The sequence below is a fragment of the Ahaetulla prasina genome, chromosome 2, assembly GCF_028640845.1.
Source record: "Ahaetulla prasina isolate Xishuangbanna chromosome 2, ASM2864084v1, whole genome shotgun sequence".
NCBI classification, from domain to species: Eukaryota; Metazoa; Chordata; class Lepidosauria; order Squamata; family Colubridae; genus Ahaetulla; species Ahaetulla prasina.
In genome coordinates this window covers 77,898,585-77,920,673 of record NC_080540.1, presented here as the reverse complement: position 1 = coordinate 77,920,673, position 22,089 = coordinate 77,898,585, and the positions used below count along the sequence as shown (strand labels likewise).

General features: G+C 42.2%; 1 protein-coding gene across 1 annotated transcript in view; it reads left to right on the top strand.

Moving 5' to 3' along the window:
• SEMA3B (semaphorin 3B) overlaps positions 1 to 20,316 on the top strand; it is a 59,673-nt gene extending 39,357 nt beyond the window's left edge. Inside the window, exons 12-18 of the mRNA XM_058168237.1 lie at positions 355 to 574; positions 1,806 to 1,897; positions 7,531 to 7,572; positions 8,177 to 8,334; positions 8,888 to 8,943; positions 15,626 to 15,765; positions 17,401 to 20,316. Of these exons, the coding sequence (XP_058024220.1) occupies positions 355 to 574; positions 1,806 to 1,897; positions 7,531 to 7,572; positions 8,177 to 8,334; positions 8,888 to 8,943; positions 15,626 to 15,765; positions 17,401 to 17,865 (1,173 nt within the window). The 3' untranslated portion in view covers positions 17,866 to 20,316. The remainder of the gene's footprint in view (positions 1 to 354; positions 575 to 1,805; positions 1,898 to 7,530; positions 7,573 to 8,176; positions 8,335 to 8,887; positions 8,944 to 15,625; positions 15,766 to 17,400) is intronic.
• Positions 20,317 to 22,089: the final 1,773 nt, after the last annotated feature.

Sequence of the window (22,089 nt, the reverse complement as noted above, 5' to 3'; positions counted from 1 at the left end):
GTACATTGGATTTGAGATCTTAAAATATCAACAACAAAAAAAGTGTTTCTGCTAATGAAAACTCTAGAGATTGGGATGATTGATACCTGACGGGATCTGAATTTATGGAGTTTTGTTCTAGGAGATTCTTGGGGTTTGGCAAATAATGAAGAAAGAGATCAGAAGGGAGGGGCAATAACTGAGCTCCATGGGATGAAAAATTATTATGGGATTTGGTTGAAATGGAAGGAAAGCAAAAGATAGAATGAAAGCCAAGTTGGGGAAATGGAAGGCTGTGGTAGGAAGCGTTTATGAAACATTTTTCAATGTTTGGGACGTTGCCTCGCTTTACATTCCTTCTCTCTGAACTTCTAGTGTCCCAGCAAAACCTTTGGCACCTTTAGTTCCACCAAGGATTACCCTGATGATGTGATCCAATTTGCTCGTAACCACCCATTAATGTATAATCCAGTATTGCCCCATGCCCAAAGGCCTGTCTTCCTGCAAACCAATGTGGACCACATCTTCACTCGCATTGCAGTAGACCGAGTGGCAGCTGCCGATGGACATTATGATGTCCTCTTCATTGGCACAGGTATGTCTGCTTCCCTTCTCTTCTGATGAGTAAGCATGTATGTTCAGGCCAAGTTTCTATTTGCCCCCCAAAACTGCATGCTAGAAGATGTCCCTTGTTCAAAGATAAAATGTTTGAATCCTTCTTTAGATTTGGCTCAAAGCTTCAAGGAAGCCTATTTATTGTAGCAGAACCAAATATAGAGCAGAGATGCATAGTCAAATACAAGCTGCCTCTAAATTGTAATTTTAATACGTTAGAAGAAAGAAGTCCTTAAATTCATGCAGAGAATACCTATTAGTTGTTTTAATGAATTGAATGTTGTCTAAATTAAATCATATATTGTTATTTTTGTTTCTCCTAACCACATCTGCTTCACTTTCTTGGGTCTTCCCTTTTTGAAACACAGCTCCTAGCACCCTGTTCAAAGGCCATTTTAAGCCTGATTTTACTCTTTCTTCAGCCACTGCCTGCAGTTCCTTTGCTTTTGCCACTGTATTTTTCTTTCACTGCTATATATTGGTATATGTATAATACATTAATTTAAAAACATATATGACCAAAGCAACCATAAATAACAAAGACCACAACCATGATCCCAGGAAACATAAATTTACTTGTCATTCAGACATAGGTAATCATCCCATTATTCTGGTATAAATGAAGCACAAAATGATGTTTGGCCTTCATGATGAATTAAGGATTGGAACCAAATCCTTACTAACTCAGAACTGTATAAATTCAAGTCTTATCCATGTAGACGGCAAGAAGTTGGAAAAGGTTCTTGGGGATGAAAACTATAGCATAGGAAAAAAAACATATCTCATCCACATTGCAGTCTTGATCAAACTGGACCCCTTAATAGTTGCAATAGCATTTTTATTTCCAAATGCTCCAGGAAATATGTTCCTGACTTCCTGCATCATAATCATTCATGCCCCAGCCTGATGGTCCAACTTCTCATTGGTTCTTTTATGCTGTGAGTTTAGCAAATCAATAGATATTGAAATCAAGGGCCTTGGAAATAGTAACCAAGTATATTAAAGTTGCTTTCCCAATCAGATGCACTCCGTCGATGCTGAACAACCGTCAACATGTTTGCGTTTTGTATTTAAATTGATTTGCATGGATTGAAACTTCCATGTTTTCTCTTTGGCTATGGAGGAAAAACAGGACTGAAGTTTGGCCAACTTACCTGCCTATAATCTCTTTTTTTGTGCAAAATGGTTTATGCTTTCCCTTTGCCTGGCAGACATTGGCACAGTCTTGAAGGTCGTCTCTGTGCCTAAGGACTCAAGGCAAAATATGGAAGAATTGCTGCTGGAGGAACTTCAGGTGTTCAAGGTGAGTTTGAACAACTAAAGTCAGCTAGTTCGACCTGGGGCAAGAATAGCTACTTTTTAAAACAATATTGAATTATATTTTATTCACATAATACAATTACCATAGTTGCTTCTCCCATGGTTGATGGAATTAACTCAGCTGCTTATATTCTCTGAGAAGCTAGACTAAACTATCATTAGCTAGTTTGTAGTTCAGAGGGTGGCATCAGGGGGATATTTAATTGGACCAATGAAAAAATATTAATATGTTGAGAGAACACCAAAAATGTTGATCCAATCATTTAATCTCCTAGAGTTTAAATTCAACCTCAATCTCAATTGTTAAACCTAAATTGGCTGTACCATAGGAATATCATTTACCTTTACTAGGACTCTCCTGATGCAAGATCTCATTGGTTACTGAGCATTTCCTAGAGCAGGGGTCTGCAAACTTGGCTCTTTTAAGACTTGTGGACTTCAACTCCCAGAGTTCCTCAGCCAGCAAAGCTGGCTGAGGAGCTCTGGAAGTTGAGGTCCACAAGTCTTAAAGAGCCAAGTTTGCAGACCCCTGTCCTAGAGCAAGGAAGTCAGGACTCTGCATTCCCCAGGATGTCTTTTGTTAAATTAATGGGAATGTGCAGTGCATTGGCTTTGAAGGTTGCTTTAGAATGTGTCTGCCTGCCTGCCTATCTCTGTCTGTAGCAATAGCAATAGCACTTAGACTTACAGACTGCTTCATAGTGATGCCCTGTGCACAGTCACCCACGCACTCGTGACGTCTCGCCTGGATTACTGCAATGCTCTCTACATGGGGCTCCCCTTGAAGGGCATCCGGAGGCTGCAGTTAGTCCAGAATGCGGCTGCGCGGGTGATAGAGGGAGCCCCTCGTGGCTCCCGTATAACACCCATCCTGCGCAGGCTGCACTGGCTACCTGTGGCCTTCCGGGTGCGCTTCAAGGTTTTGGTGACCACCTTTAAAGCGCTCCATGGCATAGGGCCGGGTTATCTACGGGACCGCCTACTGCTACCGAATACCTCTCACCGACCCGTGCGCTCTCACAGAGAGGGACTCCTCAGGGTGCCGTCAGCGAGGCAATGTCGTCTGGCGACGCCCAGGGGAAGGGCCTTCTCTGTGGAGGCTCCCACCCTCTGGAATGAACTGCCCCCAGGACTTCGTCAGCTTCCGGACCTTCGGACCTTCCGCCGCGAGCTTAAAACATACCTATTTAACTGTGCAGGACTGAGTTAGATTTTAGTTTGTGGGTTTTAACTTGGGTTTTAATTTTTTATATTTTTAATTATTAGGCTTTTGAATAAGTTTTTAAATTGTTTTTAGAATTGTATTTATTGCTTTTAAATGCCTGTAAACCGCCCTGAGTCCTTTGGGAGATAGGGCGGTATATAAATATAAACAATAAATAAATAAATAAATAGTGCTTTACAGCCCTCTCTAAGCGGTTTACAAAGTCAGCCTATTGCCCCCAACAATCAGGGTCCTCATAGAATAGAATTTTATTGGCCAAGTGTGATTGGACACACAAGGAATTTGTCTTGGTGCATATGCTCTCAGTGTACATAAAAGAAAAGATACGTTCATCAAGGTACAACATTTACAACACAATTGATGATCAATATATCAATATAAATCATAAGGATTGCCAGCAACAAGTTATAGTCATACAGTCATAAGTGGAAAGAGATTGGTGATGGGAACTATGAAACGATTAATAGTAGTGCAGATTCAGTAAATAGTCTGACAGTGTTGAGGGAATTATTTGTTTAGCAGAGTGATGGCCTTCGGGAAAAAACTGTTCTTGTGTCTAGTTGTTCTGGTGTGCAGTGCTCTATAGCGTCGTTTTGAGGGTAGGAGTTGAAACAGTTTATGTCCAGGATGCGAGGGATCTGCAAATATTTTCACGGCCCTCTTCTTGATTCGTGCAGTATACAGGTCCTCAATGGAAGGCAAGTTGGTAGCAATTATTTTTTCTGCAGTTCTAATTATCCTCTGAAGTCTGTGTTTTTCTTGTTGGGTTGCAGAACCGAACCAGACAGTTATAGAGGTGCAAATGACAGACTCAATAATTCCTCTGTAGAATTGGATCAGCAGCTCCTTGGGCAGTTTGAGCTTACTGAGTTGGCGAGAAAGAACATTCTTTGTTGTCCTTTTTAATGATGTTTTGATGTTAGCTGTCCATTTGAGATCTTGCGATATGATAGAACCCAGAAATTTGAAGGTTTCTACTGTTGATACTGTGTTGTCAAGTATTGTGAGAGGTGGAAGTATGGAAGGGTTTTCCTAAAATCTACCACCATTTCTACGGTTTTGAGTGTGTTCAGTTCCAGATTGTTTTGGTTGCACCACAAGGCTAGTCGTTCGACCTCACGTCTATATGCGGATTCGTCATTGTCTCGAATGAGACCAATCACTGTTGTGTCATCTGCGAACTTCAGTAGCTTAACAAATGGATCATTGGAGATGCAGTCATTGGTATACAGAGAGAAGAGAAGTGGGGAGAGCACACAGCCTTGGGGGGCCCCTGTGCTAATTGTACAGGTATTTGATGTGATCTTGCTTAGCTTCACCTGCTGCTTCCTGTTTGTTAGGAAGCTTGTGATCCACTTACAAGTCTGTTCCGTACCTGTAGCTGGTTTAGCTTAGTTAGAAGAATGTCTGGAATGATGGTATTGAATGCTGAACTAAAGTCTACAAAAAGGACCCTTGCATAGGTCTTTGGAGACTCAAGATGTTGTAGGATGTAGTGCAGAGCCATATTAACAGCATCATCTGTTGATCTATTTGCTCGGTATGCAAATTGCAAGGGGTCTAAAAGCGGATTCGTGATGGTTTTCAGGTAGGAAAGCACTAGCCTTTCAATGGTTTTCATGACTACAGATGTTAGAGCAACTGGTCTGTAGTCATTCAGTTCCTTGATGGTGGGCTTCTTCGCACTGGGATGATGGTAGAGCGTTTGAAGCAAGAAGGAACATAGCACATCTCTAGTGATTTATTGAAAATATGGGTGAAGATGGGGCCAATTGGTCAGCACAGACTTTTAAGCAAGAAGGAGTTATCTTGTCTGGGCCTGGAGCTTTTCCTGGCTTTTGTCTGTGAAATAGGTCCTGCACTTCCTTTTCTGTGATCACTAGGGGTTGTGAACCCAATGAAATGGGGTCAGTTGTAGGAGGCTTGGCTGTTGTTGGTGTGTCTGAGATGGGGGTTGTGGAGATAGGTGGCTGTAGTTTCCTTTCAAACCTGCAGTAAAACTCATTCAGGTCATCTGCCAGTTGTTGATTACCTTCAGCCTGGGAAGGAGGTTTGCCATAGCCGGTGATATTTTTAAGAGTTTTCCACATGTTTGCTGGTTCATTTGCTGAAAATTGATTCTTTAGCTTTTCAGAGTAGCTTCTTTTTGCTGCTCTTATCTCCCTTGTTAGTGCATTTCTGGCCTGATTGTACAGCATTTTATCACCTTTTCTGTAGGCTTCCTCTTTGGAATGTCGTAGCTGCTTAAGTTTAGGTGTAAACCAAGGTTTGTTATTACTGTGTATTCGCAAGTTCCTTGTAGGTACACATAGGTCTTCACAGAAGCTGACATATGATGTTACAGTATCTGTGAGTTCATCCAGGTCTGCAGAGGTATCTTTAAAATATTGCAATCAGTGCAGTCAAAACATGCCTGTAGCTTTAATTCTGATTCCTCCGTCCAGGTTTTCACTGATTTAATTATTGGTTTTATGGCTTTAAGTCTTTGCCTGTAAGCAGGTACAAGGTGAATCATGCAATGATCAGAGTGTCCTACAGCTGCACGTGGTAAAGACCGATAGGCATCTTTTAGTGTTGTGTAGCAGTGGTCTAGAGTATTCTTGCCTCTGGTGGGACAATTGACATGCTGAAAGTATTTTGGTAGTTCTTTCCTTAAGTTTGCCTTGTTTAGATCTCCCAAAACAATGGCCAGTGAATCAGGGTGTTTGGCTTCAGCCTCCATGATTTGGTCAGCTAGAGTTCGTAATGCCTCGTTTACACAGGCTTGTGGTGGGACATAAACAGCAATTAGAAGAAATGAGGAAAATTCACGAGGCGAATAGTAAGGTTTGCAGTTGATAATTAGAGTCTCTAAATTGTTGTCACAGAATTTGTAAATTATGTTAAAATCTTGACACCAGGTTGAATTAATATATAGGCATAAGCCTCCTCCTTTCTTTTACCAGATGTTTCTGGAATTCTGTCTGATCGTTCAATTTGAAATCCTGGAATGTTCAGGCTGCTATTTTCAATTGATTCATTTAACCAGGTTTCAGAGAAGCATAGGACTGCTGAATTGCGAAAATCAGAATAGTATTTGTTTAAGAGAAGTATTTCATCCATCTTATTTGCAAGTGAGCGTATATTTGTTAGGAAAATTGAAGGCAGAGGAGTTTTAGTGCGAGTTCTTAGCTTGATTAAGATCCCAGATCTTTTACCTCGTTTCCTTCGTTTCCGTCGTTTGGTTTTTTTAGTAATCCATGGCTCCGTGGGAATTGCCTCCTCCTGTGTTAGAATCTCCTCCGTGTTTGTAAAGACAGGCGGGGGTGAGATTAAAGAAAGCTGCTCCTTAAAGAAATGTTCCTTAATTTTTAGCAGATGGTCTCGTGAGTAGGAAATCCGTAGTGAGTCACAGAGAACAATTAGAAATAAAGAAACAATTAGAGAGCATTTCACCGAGGCAGCCTTCGTCGGCGCCATCTTAGGTGGATGGTTACCCATCTCGGAAGGATGGAAGTCTGAGTCAACCTTGAGCCTGGTAAGATTCAATCTGCCAAATTGCAGGCAGCTAGTGATCAGCAGAAGTAGTCTGCAGTACTGCGCTCTAACCACTGCGCCACTACAGCTGTACCCCTGCCTCAGCCTCCATCTCCATCTCTCCCTATCTAGTTGCTAAGAGTCTAAATACTTGATGGCACATAATCAGAGTGCCTGGGAATACTCATATTAGCATCTGTGTGCAATTCCTTAAACCAAAAGGTTATTTTCCCAGGACCAGGCTGCAACAGTTAGAGGGCAGCCAGACAATCCTGACAAAAGTCATGATGAATGTTATCTTCAAATTCTTATGACTGCAGAATATTTTTCCTCTGCAATTCAAAACACTGCACAACCCTACCAGTTTATGTGATCATGTGTTACCCCCAGAACAGCAAGTATCGAGATTCGGATGACTGGGTTAATTCAGGCACTGTCCTAGCCATCTTAGATGCTTCTACTTTTCCAGCTTCAGGCTGAGATAGTGCAAGGCTCCACCGAGAAATGAAAGCTGTGTCACCCTTTCAACGTAGACCAGACAAAGAAACCACAGTCAACATACAGAACAATACTATTTTCAGTATAAGGTGGTGGTAACATACCCTTGCAAGTCTGGAGGTGCTTACCCCCTCCCTCCATTTAATTTCCTGAAAACTAGGGAGAGTCGTGTCTAGACACTTTCTCAATTTTCAGTCTGCCCTGGACTTAGATTTCTTTTATCTGACAGTTGTCTTGCTTGTTTGCAACTACAACCGTAATGTTCCTCAAGATTATTCCTTCTACCCCTTAGTAGCAGTTATCTGGAGAACGTCTTGAAAGGATTTTTTTATCAGCAGTTCAGTACCCTCATAATTATTTCCATTTCTCCTTGACAGGACTCCTCTCCTATTACTAGCATGCAGATCTCATCCAAGCGGGTATGTAGCACAACCAAAAAAAGCATTGGGAAGCTATCTTATGAAAACCAGAGGGCAAACTTCTCTTTGAGTGCATTGATTCATGAATAGCTAAAGTAAAACATTACAGGTGGGGAGAGAAACTGGTATTAGAAGATGGTCAGAATAGGGATGATTATATGTACGCATTTCTTCTGTCCAAGATATTTTTTTGATGATGATGATGATGATGATGATGAACATGATGATGATGATTTCACAACTCATTCAGAACATCGTATTGCATTCACGTGTCTTTTCCTTGAGATATTCATGAACAAAATAAGTAAAATGTTCATGTTTGGAAAGTAATTGTTTGCTTAATTTCCTGTTTGGCTGCCTACGTATCTATATAAGTTATAGATCCCTGCTAGATACCTTGTTTGTGATTTAGAAGTTTCTGATCGTATCCATTCTCCATTTTCCTCTCACTTATTACAGTACATTCATTAAAGCGGTGCCTGACAGCCTAGCTTAGACTTCATAAACAGCTTCTCAAAACAGTAACCCATTAGAAGCAGGAGGTTATTTTCCATCTAGATATTAATGGGCCCTAAGGAGACTCTGTGGTTTTGTCTTCCAACAGCAACAGCTGTACCTGGCATCCAGGACTTCGATTTCGCAACTGCCCTTGCACCGTTGTGGGATGTATGGCAAAGCTTGTGCAGAATGTTGCCTAGCGAGGGACCCTTATTGTGCCTGGGATGGCACCACCTGCACTCGATACCTGCAGAATACCAAACGGTATGGCCAAGGATCAGCCTAGATTAGGCTCTGTAACCTTGGGGGCAGTGGTGAAATTCAGGTTTTTTTACTATCAGTTCTGTGGGCGTGGCTTGGTGGGTGTGGCAGGGAAAAGATACTGTAAAATCTCCATTCCCACCCCACTCCAGGAGAAGGATACTGCAAAATCCCCATTCCCTCTCCACTCCTGGGGGAAGGATATTGCAAAATCTCCATTCCCACCCCACTCTGGGGCCAGCCAGCGGTGGTATTTGCCGGCTCTCTGAACTGCTCAAAATTTCTGTTATCGGTTCTCTGAACTACTCAAAATTTTCACTACCGGTGCTCCAAACTGCTCAAAATTTACACTACCGATTCTCTTAACTACTCAAAGTTTCCACTACCAGTTCTGCAGAACTGGTCAGAACTAGCTGAATTTCACCCCTGCTTGGGGGCCAATCCTATTTGCGTGGTTCCTGGATGTAATCAGTGAAGGGTGATTATGCAGACCTGAGGCTTCAGGTTCAACTTCAGAAGAATGCTTGGCAAAACTTTTCATACTTTTTTCCAACAGGCGATTCCGACGCCAGGATGTGAAGAATGGAGATCCCAGTATCTTGTGCTCTAGATGTGAGTAAATCTGCTCAACCAATTGAACGAAACAAGCTTAGGGCTTTTGTGCTAAGTTTCTTGTGGGAAACCAGTTGTCTTTACATGGTATGAGAGCCAAGGTATCACATTAAAGCAAAATATATATGGGCTCTTTGATTCAGCATAGCATGTTACATATCCATGCACAAATATTTAAATTTCAATGCATGAATCAAAAGAATGCCAAAGTTCTTGATGTACTTTATTATAGCTGTGAGCAAGGAGGATATTTAATTTCACTGTTTCCTTTTCCCAGCTATTTCTGCATTTCTGCATTCATTCCCCCCCCCCCAAGAAATGCATATGTAAATTATGTACTATTCTTCCAATGAATATATTTTGGCCAGTGATTAATCCTAGGTCAACACATCTTATTTGCACTTTCTTTAATACAGGTAGTCCTCAACCTATGACCACAATTAAGCCCAAAATTTCTGTTGAGACATTTGTTAAGTGAGTTTTGCCCCATTTTATGACCAGTTATTAAGTGAATCATCACTTAAGTTGATAAGTTGGTAGCATGGTTGTTAAATACTGTAAGTCTGGCTTCCCCATTGATTTTGCTTGTTAAAAGGTTGCAAAAGGTAATGACATGACCCTGGGACACAGCAACGGTCATAAGTATGAATCAGTTGCCAAGCATTGATATTTTAATTTTGTATATTTAACTGTTTTAACCTTGGCTGTACACCGCCCTGAGTCCTTCGGGAGAAGGGCGGTATAAAAATTTAAATAAATAAATAAATAAATAGCATCTGAATTTTGATCACATGATCATGGGGATGCTGAAAAAGTCACTTTTTTCAGTGCCATTGTAACTTTGAAGGTCAATAAACGAATTGTAGGTTGAACCACCTGTGCAACATATGAATATTTGTTTACTTTTAAATGTTGCAAACTGCATCAGTATTCATAAAATGGTGCCTACTTACGGTAGATGTCAACATCTATCCAACATTCGTTCAATGCATGAATCAAAAGAGTGCTAAAGTTCTTGATATATTTATATTATACAAGAAGCTTGATCTTGACAAGTTAAGGCAGGTGAAATATGGTCAGTGGTTGGTTGGATGGAAATTCCTGAGTTGTTGGCTAGACTTGGAAATTGATAGTAGCAACGAAACATTGGCATATCAAAAGCTATAAGAATGTCTCAAAGTTGTTGCCAGAAATTGAATTTCTTTGAAGGCGACTTTATCTTTTTTAACAATATATAGCTTTGAGAAGTCGAGATGAGGATGAGGATGATAAGGATGCTATCCATTCTCCATTTTCCTCTCACTTATTACAGTACATTCATTAAAGCGGTGCCTGACAGCCTAGCTTAGACTTCATAAACAGCTTCTCAAAACAGTAACCCATTAGAAGCAGGAGGTTATTTTCCATCTAGATATTAATGGGCCCTAAGGAGACTCTGTGGTTTTGTCTTCCAACAGCAACAGCTGTACCTGGCATCCAGGACTTCGATTTCGCAACTGCCCTTGCACCGTTGTGGGATGTATGGCAAAGCTTGTGCAGAATGTTGCCTAGCGAGGGACCCTTATTGTGCCTGGGATGGCACCACCTGCACTCGATACCTGCAGAATACCAAACGGTATGGCCAAGGATCAGCCTAGATTAGGCTCTGTAACCTTGGGGGCAGTGGTGAAATTCAGGTTTTTTTACTATCAGTTCTGTGGGCGTGGCTTGGTGGGTGTGGCAGGGAAAAGATACTGTAAAATCTCCATTCCCACCCCACTCCAGGAGAAGGATACTGCAAAATCCCCATTCCCTCTCCACTCCTGGGGGAAGGATATTGCAAAATCTCCATTCCCACCCCACTCTGGGGCCAGCCAGCGGTGGTATTTGCCGGCTCTCTGAACTGCTCAAAATTTCTGTTATCGGTTCTCTGAACTACTCAAAATTTTCACTACCGGTGCTCCAAACTGCTCAAAATTTACACTACCGATTCTCTTAACTACTCAAAGTTTCCACTACCAGTTCTGCAGAACTGGTCAGAACTAGCTGAATTTCACCCCTGCTTGGGGGCCAATCCTATTTGCGTGGTTCCTGGATGTAATCAGTGAAGGGTGATTATGCAGACCTGAGGCTTCAGGTTCAACTTCAGAAGAATGCTTGGCAAAACTTTTCATACTTTTTTCCAACAGGCGATTCCGACGCCAGGATGTGAAGAATGGAGATCCCAGTATCTTGTGCTCTAGATGTGAGTAAATCTGCTCAACCAATTGAACGAAACAAGCTTAGGGCTTTTGTGCTAAGTTTCTTGTGGGAAACCAGTTGTCTTTACATGGTATGAGAGCCAAGGTATCACATTAAAGCAAAATATATATGGGCTCTTTGATTCAGCATAGCATGTTACATATCCATGCACAAATATTTAAATTTCAATGCATGAATCAAAAGAATGCCAAAGTTCTTGATGTACTTTATTATAGCTGTGAGCAAGGAGGATATTTAATTTCACTGTTTCCTTTTCCCAGCTATTTCTGCATTTCTGCATTCATTCCCCCCCCCCAAGAAATGCATATGTAAATTATGTACTATTCTTCCAATGAATATATTTTGGCCAGTGATTAATCCTAGGTCAACACATCTTATTTGCACTTTCTTTAATACAGGTAGTCCTCAACCTATGACCACAATTGAGCCCAAAATTTCTGTTGTTAAGCAAGACATTTGTTTAGTGAGTTTTGCCCCATTTTATGACCTTTCTCAGTTGTTAAGTGAATCATCACTTAAGTTGATAAGTTGGTAGCATGGTTGTTAAATACTGTAAGTCTGGCTTCCCCATTGATTTTGCTTGTTAAAAGGTTGCAAAAGGTAATGACATGACCCTGGGACACAGCAACGGTCATAAGTATGAATCAGTTGCCAAGCATTGATATTTTAATTTTGTATATTTAACTGTTTTAACCTTGGCTGTACACCGCCCTGAGTCCTTCGGGAGAAGGGCGGTATAAAAATTTAAATAAATAAATAAATAAATAGCATCTGAATTTTGATCACATGATCATGGGGATGCTGAAAAAGTCACTTTTTTCAGTGCCATTGTAACTTTGAAGGTCAATAAACGAATTGTAGGTTGAACCACCTGTGCAACATATGAATATTTGTTTACTTTTAAATGTTGCAAACTGCATCAGTATTCATAAAATGGTGCCTACTTACGGTAGATGTCAACATCTATCCAACATTCGTTCAATGCATGAATCAAAAGAGTGCTAAAGTTCTTGATATATTTATATTATACAAGAAGCTTGATCTTGACAAGTTAAGGCAGGTGAAATATGGTCAGTGGTTGGTTGGATGGAAATTCCTGAGTTGTTGGCTAGACTTGGAAATTGATAGTAGCAACGAAACATTGGCATATCAAAAGCTATAAGAATGTCTCAAAGTTGTTGCCAGAAATTGAATTTCTTTGAAGGCGACTTTATCTTTTTTAACAATATATAGCTTTGAGAAGTCGAGATGAGGATGAGGATGATAAGGATGCTATCCATTCATTTGGGCCTGATTCTCAGTGAGTCTGTGGACCAGCTGTCTCCACATTTTCTGATTTTGTACAGCTTCTTCATTTGTTTTAATATCTGGCTGGTGTCAGCTTAGATCACGGGTGTCAAACTCGATTGTGTCATTTGACATCACATGACGTATCACAACTTTTTTGCCTTTGCAGAGCTGGGGTGGACGTGGTCTGTGCGTGATGCATCCAGCCCTCAGGCTGCCATTTTGACACCCCTGGTTTAGATAATCTTGCATTAAAATGAGAATGATTTCAATTTATCTTTCATATGTGAACAGGGCTCTGTCATTAGATTATCTGGGCCCCATAATAGTAAGCTCTTGTCTGCCATAAAAAATTGAAGCTGGACTGATAGTTGAAGCTGTAATGGAAGCAGCAAATAATTTCATCTTCACAGCCATCACCACAAATACAAATTAATAAATGTCTCAATAGTTGCCTGCACAGTGAGCCCTTTATCACTTTTAATCTACCGTATATACTCGAATATAAGCCGATCCGAGTATAAGCCGAGGTCCCCAATTTTACCCCAAAAAACGGGTAAACTGGGGACTTGAGTATAAGCCGAGGGTGGGAAATGAGGCAGCTACCGGTCGGGGAAACCCTCCCTCCCTCAGCCGAGAAGGCTGGCGGCTCCCCCGCCCCGCCCTCTCACTGCACTGGCAGGGCTTCCCCGCGCTAATGCAAAAGCCCGCCAAGTTTGCGCCATCCGGTATAATGTGAAAAAAAGAAGAAGAAAAAAACTCGAGTATAAGCCGTATATACTCGAGTATAAGCCGAGGGGACGTTTTTCAGCACGAAAAACGTGCTGAAAAACTCGGCTTATACTCGAGTATATACGGTATATGAATCAAGTTTATTGTACATATGTCCCAAGAAAACTACACTGAGGTCTGGGCCTCTACAGTGCCAGAAAGTACCAGTGGCCCATTCTCTTTCCCCATTCCATAGGACAAGGGTCTGAACAGGATTGCTGGACTCTGACTTATAGAAATCCTTTGAAAGAATCTATTTAGTTCTATAACTCTAAGTGGCAGGATCATTTTAATGGACTCCCCATCCCTGCAGGAGGGCAATGATCTTATTAGATCAGATCTGATCTTGATCATGGGGTCCAGTGGTAATCACATGGCAGCCATGAAAGCTATGAAATTCTAGTCTAGAATTATAAACAATCTTACTGAATGAGTGTTGAAATGTCTATCAATGTCTTAGCCATCAAGAGTGTTTGGCAGCAGAGCAGAAAGTAAACAAACAGTATATCAAGTCTATTTTATTGAATTAACTCTAGTTAAAGATCCTTGTACTTTGCTACAGTAGTGCAAACAGGTATTTTGGTGAGTGAGATAATATTCCTATGAAGCACAGCAAATCCTCACGTGCCTCTCTCATCCAAAATCTGAAGCTATTCCATCAGATTCTATCAGGTTTTGATAGAAAGAGGAGGGACCAAAGGGTGTGATGTCCCACAACCATCTATGTCCTTTTGTCCATAAATAGCTTTTCTCCCCAATCCCTCACAATTTGTAACTAATGAATTGAGACAGTTCTCGGTTTTATTCTTTTCGGTCTTGCCTCTCTACCTACACACAATCCAACATTCACATGAAAAAAAAATAATCCAAAGAGAATTGTAGAAAATGATACATCTACCAATCCTAAAGGTGTGAAATCCAGGATAAAATCCCAAGTTGTACTTAAACCATTTTCCAGATACTTCCCTCTTCTTAGAAAACCCAACACAAAAGAAAAATATGGCAGAGGGTTGATAAGATGTCTTATCAGAATCTGTCCTTTTCAGTCATTTAAATGTTCATATCCATCAATCCTAGGCAGAAATAACTTCTTTCATTCATAATTCAGATGGACCCCACATATCCTGCCCTCACAGGTGCTTCAAGGAACCATTCTCTTTACTCATTAGTTTCAACTATGCTTTTATGCTTCTTTCCTGATGGTTGGCTTTGCTTTTGGACTGGGCCCAGTGCTGGGATTCAATTTTTTTTACTACCGGTTCTGTGGGCGTGGCTTAGTGGGGATGGCATGTCTTGGTGGGGGTGACTTGGTGGGCGTGGCAGGTGACGGATACAGTAAAATCTCCATTCCCACCCACTCCAGGTGAAGGTTACTGCAAAATCCCCATTTCCTCCCAATCAGCTGGGACTTGGGAGGCAGAGAATAGATGGGGGTGGGGCCAGTCAGAGGTGGTATTTACTGGTTCTCCAAACTACTCAAAATTTAATAATAATAATAATAATAATAATATTTTAATTTGTATACCGCCCTTCTCCCGAAGGACTCAGGACAGTGAACAGGCAGATAAAATACAAATACACATAATAATTAAAAACATCCCTTAAAAAACTAATTTAAATGCCCAAATGTTAAAATAACATACTCCCCCATAAAATCACAAAACTTTAAAAACCCATCAAATAAAGATAAAAATCAGGCTAGTCCAGCCATACGAAATAAATAAGTTTTAAGTTCGCAGCGAAAGGTCCTAAGGTCAGGTAATTGTCGAAGTCCGAGGGGAAGTTCGTTCCACAGGGTCGGAGCCCCCACAGAGAAGGCCCTCCCCCTGGGGGCCGCCAGTCGACACTATTTGGCTGACGGCACCCTGAGGAGTCCCTCTCTGTGGGAACGTATCGGACGATGGGAGATAGAGGCCGGCAGTAGACGGTCCCGTAGATAGCCCGGTCCTAAGCCATGGAGCGCTTTAAAGGTGGTAACCAATACCTTGAAGCGCACCCGGAAAACAACAGGTAGCCAGTGCAGTCTGCGCAGGATAGGTGTTATGTGGGAGCTCAACCGCTCCTCAATAACCCGCGCAGCCGCGTTCTGAACTAGCTGAAGTCTCCGGGTGCTCTTCAAGGGGAGCCCCATGTAGAGAGCATTGCAGTAGTCCAGGCGAGAGGTAACGAGAGCATGAGTGACTGTGCATAAGGCATCCCGGTCCAGGAAGGGACGCAACTGGCCGATCAGGCGAACCTGATAAAACTTTCTGCTACCGGTTCTCCAGAACTGGACAGAACCTGCTGAATACCACCTCTGGCTGTGCCTATGTGCTCCTCATCATTTAACAGATAGAGGTTTTGGTTTTTATTCCTCATGTTATTCCTTTCTGATTTTGTACAGATCCTCAGAAAACCAGTGTACCGGAAAAGAAAATCTATGGAGTGGAAGGCAGCAGCACTTTTCTAGAGTGTCTGCCTAAATCACTGCAGGCCAAGATTGTGTGGACATATCAAAAGACTAGGAGTGACCCCCAGAAGGAGGTAAAACCTAATTGCTGTGTGCACACATTTTTCTACTAATGAGAAAAAGTATGCTGATAGCATCAACCAGCTCTAATTGAAGCAACATAGAGGTTACCTATTAGATGTTAGCTATTTTTGGATAATTGGTTTATTCTATAAAACACTACAGGTAGTCCTTGACTTATGGCCACAATTGAGCCCAAAATTTCTGTTAAGTGAGACATTCCTTAAGTGAGTTTTGCCGCACTTTGTGACCTTTCTTGCCTCTGTTGTTAATTGAATCACTGCAGTTGACAAGTTAGTAACCTGATTGTCAAATGAATTTGGCTTCCCCATTGACTTTGCTTGTCAGAAGGTCCCAAAGGGTGACCACACGACCTTGGGACACAGCAATGGTTATAAGTATGAACCAGTTGCCAAGCATCTGAATTTTGATCACGTGATCAAGGGGATGCTGTAAACTGTGAAAAACGGTCATAAGTCACTTTTTTCAGTGCCATTGTAACTTTGAACCGTCACTAAGGACTACCTGTATAAGTTATAGTGTGTTTTATTTATTCAACCTTTCATTCATGTATCCCAACTTGTATGGCACTCCATTCATAACGACAAGCTTACAAAAAAGGCCATACAGAGAGAAACAGGAGGGAAACCATTAAAAATGATCCAATAAAAACAAGGACCTCAATTTGTTGGACCACACTTTCAAGGTAGTATGGTTTATATTCAAAGCCTTCTTAGCCAGTCATGTTTTTTAAAGAAAATAAACCAGGAGGGCGTGGTCTGGATATCCAAGGGTAAGTTGTTCCATAAAAAGAGGACTATCACCATGAATGCTCAGCTATTGGATCTCTGCAGATGTCATTCTTTCTGTAGCAGGATTGGGGGATCCTCAGCAAGCCTCCTCTACCTGATCTTACTAGATTGATAGAATTAACCCAAATCAGATCAACTGAGAGATATCCAGGGCTTCAGCCATTTAGGGCTTTAACGGGGACAGCGAAGAACCTTGCATGGCATCCGAATGCTAGTGATGATCCCACTTTTATTTGAACAAATGTGAAACAAGGCTAACAAATTCAGATTAAGTTGTTGGTATGGCTTCAGCCTTCTACATTCATCGTTTTTGATATATTACAAAAAAAATACCAAGGCAGAACAAATCTAAAATTAATACAATAATAAGGTCCCCTGAAATCATCATTTAAGGCATTAAAAATGGAACACCAAAAATTAAGAGGCCTATCATCATCATCATCATCATCTTTTCTAGAAGTAAAACGAGTGGAGGGACTTGCATTATTAGAAGGAATCCATTCCATGATTTTGGAGCAACATTAGAGAATATGCTTTCCTATCTCTCTCTGACAGGCACTCCAATCACACCAATGTCCTTAAAGCAGGGGTCTCCAACCTTGGTCCCTTTAAGACTTGTGGACTTCAACTCCCAGAGTCCCAGAGCAAAGCTGGCTGAGGAACTCTGGGAGTTGAAGTCCACAAGTCTTAAAGGGACCAAGGTTGGAGACCCCTGCCTTAAGGGATCTTTCATACAGATTTCAGTAATAAGACAATTGCACAGTGAGACTTAAAATTCCTCTGATATTTTGGATCGTTCATCCCAGTTTCATTTGTCTGTGTTTCGTTAACCTCCAGGTATTGCTGGATGATCGGGTCATCAGGATGGAGCGGGGAATCCTGTTGCGCAGTGTGCAGCGCAAAGATGCTGGTTTCTATTATTGCCATGCAACGGAGCACAGCTTTACCCAGGGTCTGCTGCACCTCCAGCTTGAAGTTATCTTTGCACAGCAGGCTGACTCTCTCTCACTCTCTTGGGAAGAAGAATCCACACAACCTTTCCATCGCAAACTTTGGTATCAAGATTTCTTACAATTGGTGGATCACCCCAATCTCAGCACCATGGACCAGGTGTGCGAGCAACTATGGAGCCGCAAGAGCCACCAGCCCAAGAAAAAGCCCCCTCCATTGCCCCCTTTATTTAACATCAAATCTAAAAGTCAGAAATGGAAACATCTGGAGGAAAAGCGGAAAGCCCGCAGCCGAAGAACACATGAAGTGCTCCGTGCAGAAAGGGCTCCTCGGAGCACAGACATCTGGTGACTTTGCATAAGATGCACTTATACAAATCTCTGTGCTGGGAAGGGCCAGGGAAGCAGGGTGGGAATATGGGAATGGGGATGGTAGGAGAGAAAGAGCAGGATCTTTTATGGCTTCTGTGGTTGGATGGAAAGAACATCCTTGGACACCAGCCCCATACTCCCGATTGCTGCTTCTTCTGTAGTTTGTAGGGAGACTGGTAATGTTGGTGTAATTTTTCATTAGCCTGAAACCGTTCCTAGTAGCACAGCTGCTGCTCTTCAAACTCTTGACAGAGAGCAACAGAACCTGGGGAAATGGGGGAAGCTCTGCGTTCCTGACCTGTCCATAATACACAACCAAAGACGAGGGTAGCAGCCTCCACGGACCAAATGCACTGGAGGCCACATCCTGAACATCCTTGATCAGTGAGAAGAAACACAGTTCTTTTCTGCAAGGATCCAGTGGCTACCAAATGGTTACCTAGGGATCTCTAGTGCTCTTTGTTTCTAGAACTTCCACTGATATTCTGTCATCTCCAGACAAGGAGAAGACTTGGATGCCTCTCACAATGTATTCTGTCTAAACCCTGGAGGGGGGTGTTGGCCCTCTTTCCTCTCCCTTCCTTATCCAAGCATAACTGTGCTTAAAGTAGCCACGGTGTGCTCTGTCTCCAGAAAAAGCAACACAACCACTGATGTATTTATTAACAGACTGTTGACTGATGAATGTAGTCCACCCCTAGGTGGCCATCAAGATTTAGCCTCCGATGGAACAAGATTTAGCCTCCGCTGTTCTTGCCCAGAGGACTTAGAGTTCATTTCTGACTGAGATTTTCTGGGCATAAACCTGTATGAGAAGGAGTTTCAAGTTGTGATGCAAAAGCCGAGGAACCAAGCAGCAGAAATTTCCCCTCCCCCATCTGCATTTAGTCAAAGCCCCAGAGGATTTTTCACCAGCCTGAGACCCTTTCTGGAAAAGGAAATCCTTGCTGTGAGCCACTGTTATGGAGGACACTCTCTTGTTCTGAAAAGAATGCAGGGTTGGGTTTCAAAAATTTTAGCAAGGGGTTGGTGGCTGGGTAGGTGTGGCTATGGTGGCGTGGCATAGTTGGCCTCCCGCACCATGGTGGGTGGGTGTGTTTTTTCCTCCCCAAGCTCTGGAGGCTTTCCTCAAGCCTCCAGGAGGGTGAAAATGGCTTCCCCAGGCTCCGGAGGCCCTCTGGAGCAAACGTCCAGTTGGCCCTCCCCAAGCCTCTGGGTGTGCCCTGCACTCTTCTGCATCCAAAACGGGCTGCGTGGTGACTCTGGGGATGGGGGAGGGAAGGGGTGGGCGGGGCCAGCCAGGAGTGGGATTTGGGGGTTCTCCAAACTGCACAGAATCTTAGCTAGAGGTTTTCCCGAACCCCTGCGAGCCCCCAGCAGCCCACCTCTGAAAGCATGCAGATATTGGACCTCGATTAGCAATCGATCGTGATCATTTTGGTATGTGAAGAAAACCAGCTGCCCTGCTTTGAATTGTACAGTATGTCTCCCACTCTCCTGCTAGACAGATTATCTTTCACCAGCATTTGATTCCTGTGTCAATCTGGTTGGGGGATGGGAGCTGCTAGCCACCAAAGCTCAAGTGTAATTCGGGGGGGGGGGATCTGATGCCACCAAGAGCTCACTTGGCTCATTTCCAAGCCTGTTTTGGAGCAATTTGTTTGGCACTCGGAAAGTTCATGCCATTCTTAGCCTATCAGCAAATATGGAATAATCTGCCTTTCAAAAAAAAAAAAAAAAAGGCCTGATCATTATTTTGTTTGTTATTCTGCAGAAAAGCAAACTTTAAAGTGCAGGTACTGATGTGAAAGTAATAGCAAGCTGGATTAGGCTGAGATCTGAGGACCAAGTCTGGAATACTCCAAGTACACTGGAATTGAGTGGACAATAAATTTTGCAGTGGGGGGGGGGAGGAAAGGAGAGAGAAAAAGAAAGGGAGGTATAAGCAGTTTCTCTGGTGTGCAGTTTCAAAACAATTTCAAAGGTTGTGACTATCCCTACCTTATCTAAATGAGACTGGAATGAATAATCCCAAAGAAGTGTGAGGAGTGAGTGAGAGTGACGTGATGCTTGACTGGGCGGCAGTTTGGAGATACAACAGAACTAGTAACTAGGTAATAGAATGGCCTTATAGACATGTAATAATGCAATGCAAATTTCTAAATCCAGTTTCTCAATTTTACATTCTTGGGTAAAGCTGCCCCTAAATTGTCCCATAAGTGAGAAAAATTTGAGATGATCAGGCCATCTGAAACTTTCATGAGTCCAGAGACAGTAGAAGGGCTTTTTATAATTATTTATTTCGCCTTTTATTCCTTTTGAGAGACTTCTGCTGCTGTGTCTCAAAGCATTTCCACTCACCTATGTAGTCTGAAAAAATATTGTACATAAAATGTTTGGAAGTTGGAACAAATCTCAGATATTCTACAAATTGCTGTGCTTTGGGTTTTTTTCTTTTGCTCTTACAGTTTCTTTTTTCTTTTTTAATGAAGTTGTTTTGCAATGAAGTAAAGCATTATAATGGGACATGGTACTCAGTGGGTAAGAGACGCTGAGCTTGTCGATCAAAAGGTCGGCAGTTCGGTGGTTCAAATCCCTAGTGCCACGTAACAGGGTGAGCTCCCGTTACTTGTCCCAGCTTCTGCCAATCTAGCAGTTCGAAAGCACGTAAAAAATGCAAGTAGAAAAATAGGGACCACCTTTGGTGGGAAGGTTACAGCGTTCCGTGCGCCTTTGGCGTTGACTCATGCCAGCCACATGATCATGGAGACGTCTTCAGACAGTGCTGGCTCTTCAGCTTTGAAACGGATATGAGCACCGCCCCCTAGAGTCAGGAACGACTAGCACATATGTGCAAGGGGAACCTTTACCTTACTAAAGCATTATAATAATGCTTTCAATCACGGGTGTCAAGCTCAATTTCATTAAGGGCCACATCAGGGCTGTGTTTGACCTCAGAGGGCTAGGGTGGGCATGGCCAACTCTACTCATATCAGGGGCACCTGTGGTGGCCTAGGCCCTCTGCCAGCAAAAATGGGCTCCAAGCTCAGTTTTCAGCTACACAACCTCCTGCAACCCTTTGCCAGTGAAAACAGAACAAGTGGCCCTCCTGAACTCCGTTTTCACTGGCAGAGGCACCGCAGGCTGGTCCTTCGCTGTTTCCAGGGTGACCCGGCGGGCCAGATCTAAGCACCCTTCGGGCCAAATCCAGCCCTGGGGCCTTGAGTTTGACACCCCTGCTGTTGGATTTTAATAATTGCACACAAGACTCGAGAGATGGTTACCAGTGTGTGAGCAAGCGAGCGTGTTCACACAGGTTTATTGAGCAAGCGTGTCACACGATTCCATTCTTCCTCTTTTATACACAAAAGCATTTGTATAACATGAAAAGTTATATGGCATGATGGGATGGGCTGTTGTCACAGGTGTGAGACATGAACTTCAGCTGAACCTTCCCCCATACCACCCAGGCATGAACGAAAGTATACGTATGTAGAAAAGAGAGAATAAAACAGCTAAAAATATAGTTGTTATGCTGATGTTCAATGGAGCGTCAAGGGTGGTGTCCCATAATCACTTGACTCTATCACTGAAGCAAGTTTTAATAGAATTATGAGATGGACCAGGATGGCCATCTTAGTGACCATCCACTCTACACCCTGCTTTAAATGATGAGACACAAACTGCTAATAGAACTTAAATGTATTTTGAAAATAGAAATGATTCCAAGAATTGTTATTGTGTTAAATAATAATACTATATAACTGCAGTTCTTTACTGCTAATGTCAAACACAATTCAGAAATACCATTTTCTTAGTGATTTGGGAAAATATCTCCCTTAATCCTCATGGCTCCTGGATCATCTTTTTAAAAAATCCTAATCTCAGATTCTGAAGAATTATAACCCTAGAAGAGTTACATTAGTGACTAAGGTGGTTGTGAAGATGGATGAAGAGACAGGTGAAAAGAAAAATAAACCTGTTTCAACACTGTTGCAGTCCTTGTGGCCTTACAAGGAAAAAACTTGAGTTTCTGGAATTGTGTTCCAGGAAAAAACAAAAACAAACCACTGTCCATTTCATAATGCCATGATTTTTTTTCTACCAGTTCTCATTCAATTTTATAAAAATTAGTTGTCATTTCATCTTTTTAAAGGGAAAATTGAAGTGTCCAAAACTTGTTCTTGAATGTCCTGTACACACA